Source organism: Vanacampus margaritifer, chromosome 16 (assembly GCF_051991255.1).
Source record: "Vanacampus margaritifer isolate UIUO_Vmar chromosome 16, RoL_Vmar_1.0, whole genome shotgun sequence".
Classification (NCBI taxonomy): domain Eukaryota; kingdom Metazoa; phylum Chordata; class Actinopteri; order Syngnathiformes; family Syngnathidae; genus Vanacampus; species Vanacampus margaritifer.
In genome coordinates, this window is record NC_135447.1 from 7,122,064 (window position 1) to 7,128,682 (window position 6,619).

Sequence of the window (6,619 nt, forward strand, 5' to 3'; positions counted from 1 at the left end):
ATTCTCAAGTTAAAATTTCAGGGGTGTGTTGTGCCAAAGTTTTGTCGCAAAGACTGAAGTTATCCATTTTGATTTGAAATGGGGCTGGGTTTAAAAAAAACTAATAATCATTATCGAATCGATTTTCCTTTTCGAGTTTTTATCATGTCAGGATTGATGTACCATGAATAAATTAATATTGGATTGAAGTGAAGGGAATCGAATCAGGGAAAAATCAAATCGAACTGAACTTTTGTGAATCGAAATCGAATAGATTCAGGAAATTAGAATCAATACCCAGCCCTAGTTTGTAGTAACCATTTACAGGGCCTCTACTTTAACAAACACCTACTACTTGCCCAAAAATAACCAGATATCCTAGATTAGCTAAATTGTTTGTTTGTTTTCCCCCAATGCCATCTAATCTGGGTGGAGAGTGACATCAAAGTTTGATCATTTAATTTCATTCATTTTATAAAAATATATATATATTATTTATTTATTTTTATTTTTATTTTATTTAATTTTTTACCCTAACTCATCTATTGTAAATTACTTCGGGGAGAACCTACTTCCTGTTCTGCCATCTCTTTAGTTGTGCGCATTTATATAGACTTTACATTAAAACTCCTTGTTTTTCTCAAAAGGAACCCCAGAGTTGAGCCCTCCTGACCGTAAAGAGCTGGAGACGATGCTAAAAGAGCGGGAGGAGTTTCTGTTGCCCATCTACCACCAGGTGGCTGTCCAGTTTGCAGACCTCCACGACACTCCGGGCCGAATGCAGGAGAAGGGTGTCATCACGGTGGGTGCTTTACATCAAGAAAAGCCTTGCCTACCCGCTTGCAGAATGCAAAATTTTATGTCATATTCAGATTTGAGTCAAACAGGTTTAATGTTAGTTGGGCCGTCCTTGTTTTTATGTTGCATCAAGTATCGCATTAATTTTAATGGTGTGGTTCGTGACATTTAATGTCAACATTATTTAATTAACAAGATGTTTGTCCTTTTAATCTGTCAGGATATCCTGGAGTGGCAAACAGCCCGGCCGTTCTTCTATTGGCGCCTGCGGCGCCTCCTCCTAGAAGAGACGGCAAAGAGAAAAATCCAAGCAGCCAACAGCGAGCTGACAGACGGACAAATCCAGGCGATGCTACGCCGCTGGTTTGTTGAGGCTGAAGGTGCTGTCAAGGTAACCATGCATATTTATACTGTGAAATGGTTAACTTTGTTTTGCTAGACAGCTAGTTGTATTGGGCTAGAATTGCTCAACCTGGCATTGCAAATCATGCAGGACACTGACTCCCATCACTCAACTCACCTCTATATTTATAGAGCACTTTACAAAAACCACCACTGCTTTCTTAAGATGGAACCCAGCGGCAGCAGATACAATGAAAACAGCAGAGGCCCCAGAGTTGAACCCTGTAGAACACCATATATTCTGTTATACATGTGAATTGTGAATTCATATTGCACATATTCATCCAACCACTTTTTTTTTTTTTTGGTCGACATAGTATGAAGGGATTAAAATACTAAAGAAATCCCACAACGAACCATCACAACAGTCACAAGTCGACTACTGAGTGCACCAAATGCTCTGCAGCACAGATAGGCCAAGTGACGTAGAGTGATCACCTGCTGACAATGAAATTATTTGAATTGGGTGTGTCTTGACCTCTGAGACTGACCCACTGAACCCCTGGGTTAAGAACCACTGTACTAGAGTAAAGTTAATAATTAACTCATTTACTGCCATTAACGGCTATATACATCAAAAATTCATTTTAACTATTTCTATTAGTTTAACAAGAGTATGAAAACCTGGTGGGGGGGTGATTATTGTACATTTAGAACAGTATCAAATTTGTGATTAATCGTGACTTAACTCGTGAAGTCATGCGATTAATTATGATTTAAAAAATGTAATCGCCTGTTGCCCCTCATTTTTGTTAAAATTTTTATTTTATTTTTTTTAAAGAAAAGATTATTAAAAATTAGGGGCGTCGGGCGATTACATTTTTTCGTAATTAATCACATGACTTCACTAGTTAACCCACGATTAATCACACATTTTATATCTGTTCTAAATGTACAATAATTTTTTTTCTAGGTTTTCATACTCTTGTTAACAAAAGTGGAAACAAATTTAAACTAATATAAAACAGTTCAAATATTTTTTTGACGTCTATAGCCGTCAATGGCAGTGAATGAGTTAATAATAATAAATAAAATGAAAAATATTCAGACTTATAGTCTTATAGTTATTCATTTGCTGCTGGTCAAGTTTTTGTTTTTTGTTGCACAACTTTTATGAATTGTTTTCGGGGTCAATAATGTACATTTGTATATTTGATGTCAATTCCCTTAATCAAGGATACCCATAGATGCCAATGTCCACAAAATAGTGACTTAAATATAGCATGATACAAAATCCCAGTTCCTTCAGGCCCAATCTCAGGCTAAGAGGACCAGCAGGCAGGAGCTGTCAGGAGCCATGTTTCCTGCAAAGTGGCCTTCTTGTCTGCGACAACGCTAACCCCATCAGAACTCACTGTCTTAAGCCACAATTAATCACAGCCCTGGCACGTGCTGATAGGAGAGCAACACGCTGTCTCTTAATTAAAAGCAAACAGATTAAAAATGATTAATAAGGGCATTAAATGTTCTTGCGGACCTCAAGCAGGGCTATTCATATAAAGGCAAGGGCCTATTAAACCCCTCCACCCTCAAATCTTTAAGCCCCTCCAGCCTAGCTTTGTTTGGGATCAGAGATGCCGGTACTCATGAATACTAATATTCCTATCAGGCCCAAATCAACAAGACGTCATGCGTCCACTTTGAGCCGGTCCACTTCTTTTGTTTGTGTTGTTATTGATTTGTGCACACTCAAGCAGTACAATTTTGTAAGCTTGATATTTGGTCGTAATTGCCACAATGCTTAAACATGACGATGACACGGTGCAGGCCTATCTGTGGGACAACAATGAAGTGGTGGTGGGATGGCTTGAGAGGCAACTGGCCGAAGATGAGGGAGCCCGGTCCGTCATCGACGAGAACATCAAGTACATTCGCCGGGATCACATCCTCAAGCAGATTCGCAGGTGATTTGCAGGTTCACCGAGGCATGGCCGATACAGCCTTAAAATAAAATTTCACAAAATGTTTTGTCCTCACAAAATTCCAGTCTCCGATTTGAAGCAGTTTTTTTTCCTCCTTTGCTTGTAGAAAATGCAAATATCAATGACATTTTTCAAATCAAGTTTTGATTTGTTAGTCTATTTATACCAAGCAAGTATTTCATTCTATTTTATTTTTTTTAAGCAATAATTTCCACTAGAGAGAGGCGGATTTTTCTTCTGAAAAAAATGTGATAAAATGTTATAATTATTATTCTTTTTATTATTATTATAAAAAATATTAGCAGTAGTAATAGCAGCAGTAGCAGTATCTAAATAGATGTTTTTGTTTTCAAATTGTAATAAAGTATTCAGGGACCTCCCTGGGTCATTAGTGCGTCTTAAAAAGTAAAAAAATTAATATATAAATAAAAACCTCAAACAATTGACTAACTATAGCTCCCTTTTGTTTTCTACAGTAAATAAATGTTTACAACAGTAACACGAAACGCATTTAAATGGATTTATTACTGACCGTATGATTCTTCAAAAAAACCAATGCTGATATTTGTCATAATTCTGAATACGGTCATTAATAATCAACCCGGCCAATAATCCTTATATTCCTAATTTACATCAACTTCCACAAATATGCACATTTGTGTTTTTGTCCCTTTCAGATAATGTGAAAAAAATATTAATACATCTATGTAAATAATCCTGAATAAATTAACATTTTAAATGTTACATCTTGGCTAAAAAATTGCAACTTGGATGTGCATACCTCTGGTCCAAAATTTCCAACAATTTGATAATTCACTGCTTCTTTCACATTTAAATATGGCGATGTTCAACGCAATTGACTGTCATTACATTCAATGTCAAACCAGTTCTGCTAATGTTGTCTGTTTCCTGGCAGGAATTAAAACTTATGAGCCACTTTGAGCTTGTTAGCGGAAGCGGTGCTTGTTAGCAGGGACCTGCTTGAACTATGGAAACTGTTTAAAAAAAAAAAAAAGGATAACGTCATCAATAAATCGCCCAGCTGTCGTTTCACTTATTTCACCAACGCTTCTCTTTTTTTATTGTCTTGTGCTTCCAGCTTTGTTCAAGTTAACCCAGAGGTGGCTATGGATTCCATCATACACATGACCCAGCACATCTCACCCACACAGAGAGCTGAGGTGGTGCGTATATTGTCCACGATGGAGACCTCTGCCTCCTCCTAGTGCCGAATCCGCAGCCGTCCAGCTCGGGTTCAAAGCTGCCATGGAAGGTTTCGGAGGAGCCAAACGTAAATCGTTGGTAATGATTCTTAGCTATGTGATATTTTGTAAGTTGTCTTAACTTAACAATTGGGATAAAAGCGCATTCGAGTTCAATGACTAATTTTTGGTGACCAATTAGATGTGGGTTTGAACTAACAGCAAACTGGAATGTTGTCATATTCCCATGCATACTGCTTCCAGACAACAGTTAAATATTTTGAGGGGAGTGCCAGCAGCCTTGGCGAGAAAGGGTCTTTTAAACTACCAACAAGGGTGCACTTAGTTACTGAGCAGAAAAATAGCAAAAAACGTTCTAACCCATTTGGACAGAAGAGCACAGCAGGGAGCAAAAGACGCCCTTTTAGACGCCGACTGCTTCCCAGTTCTCCTGCAGTGAACACAAAACTACAGCTGTCCCTTCTGTTCGGACTTCATGCTGCTCCACATGCACTTTATACCGCTTCGCTGTTCACATGGCAGATAGAACCAAATCTGCTCTCACTGTAAATGTGGTATCCATGTCATCATGCACGCTGTTACACACGCAAACGTTGGACATGCGTCAATTTCATGGGGAATGCTGATGGTACGACACGCAGAGATGATATTAGAACGTTTCTTTTCTCGCATTTATTTTGTATTATGTATCTTGTTGCTATCCAAAACAATCATTGAAAATAGCATTTTTGTCATTCATTTGTGTTTATAGTAGAAAATATTTTGAATACATGAGGAGATCGCCTCTGTTCAATGATTCATGTAATGTCAACAAATGTCTAACTGTAATCCACTGTGTTTATTTATATCATTTTGTACTAAATATGGCTTATTTTCAACTTGATTTTTGTTTAAAAAAAAAAAAAAACTGTGACGACTGTATGACAGAGGTCCTTGACGTTACTGCCTCATTATGTTCATTCGACAATGTGAAAACCGCTTTGCGCTCAGTGCTGTGCCTTTTTTCTTGGCCTGTGCTAACTTGCTACCTAACACACTGGTTTTTAACCTAAAATGGTCAAATAATGACGTTAACAATCTAAATAAAGCTTGGCCCCGTTAAATTGTTTGTCATGTCTTTACTCATTTTGAATATATCAGTTTTTTTGCTAGGGGTGTTCAATGTCACTTTTTTTTACCTGTATGAGTACTCGACTCTTGAGTAGTCACAATGACGATATCAAGTACCGATACCACTAGTACTTTTGATACATGAAAAATGGGTGTGTCTTGACCTCCTCCGAAGACTAACTTCGATCAAACTTTAGGTTAAGAGGCACTGGTAAAGAATTTATACAAACATGGTGATCTCCATGTATGATACTTGCATCGTTAAATCGTAGCAGTCAGAACAGGGACCATTACACTGGGGAGACATTTTCTGATTATTTGAATACGATACTCTTCGCATTCCTTAACCCAAAGACGATTAAAGGGCCTTTTTTTCACCCTCTTGCCTTTTAAACTTCAACAGTCTTAAGAAGGATGAAACGGATCAAACAAATACTGAGGGAGTTATCTCATCCTTTTATTTATTTAATTTTGCCCTATTTCGTTTGTATCATCCCCTCGGCTCCGTCAACTTTGTTATCGTCCCACCAACAAATATGTAAGACAAATTGAGTTGCATGTGCCCAATACCCACAACAATTACGAGCAGTCCAAAAAGAAGAAAGTCATTTGGTGCTATAATTGGAAATGTGTGTTGCGTGTTCCCCCTTGTCTCCCACAGGGTTTTGCTCATTTGTGGTGGTGTGCGCGGCGGGATAATTCTTTTGATCAGTGACAAAATGCAGATTCATTTTCTTCCTCAACACTGGTGCGGAACAAGCGGCATTGTTTGGGGGAACCAAATCTTTACTTTTATAAGGAAGGTAACAAAGAAGGGGACACTTTATTTGATATCATCGGTTATAAAAAAAAAAATTTAAGCTTAAAATTGATGCTTTTATTCAGGCAGAAATTACTGATAGTCTGCTTCACACTTAAGAGCTCCTGGACACAAATCCAGGCTCAGGCCCTCCTTTGTGGAATTTGCATGTTGTCCGGCTTCCTCTCATATTCCAAAATGGTTGTAAATTGAGATTCTAAATTGCCCGAACATGAATGAAAATGGTAGTTTGCCTCTACAGTATGTGCTTGTTTTGTTTCCCAAAATGGAAACAAAAATACATTTTTTTTGGTTGTATCCTACTTGCTGTGAAAAAAAAAAAAATGACAATCACAGTTCCAAGCGCAGCCACAGAGTTAACGGTA

The 6,619-nt window shown here is 37.8% G+C and overlaps 1 protein-coding gene across 11 annotated transcripts in view; it reads left to right on the forward strand.

Annotated features, from left to right (window-relative positions):
• The window catches only part of acaca (acetyl-CoA carboxylase alpha), a 36,451-nt gene extending 31,024 nt beyond the window's left edge, over positions 1-5,427 (forward strand). For all 11 annotated transcript variants that reach the window (XM_077545780.1, XM_077545782.1, XM_077545783.1 and 8 more), the window contains 4 exons: positions 627-781; positions 998-1,168; positions 2,947-3,083; positions 4,201-5,427. In XM_077545780.1, the coding sequence (XP_077401906.1) occupies positions 627-781; positions 998-1,168; positions 2,947-3,083; positions 4,201-4,327 (590 nt within the window). In that variant the 3' untranslated portion in view covers positions 4,328-5,427. The remainder of the gene's footprint in view (positions 1-626; positions 782-997; positions 1,169-2,946; positions 3,084-4,200) is intronic.
• The last annotated feature ends 1,192 nt before the right edge of the window (positions 5,428-6,619 follow it).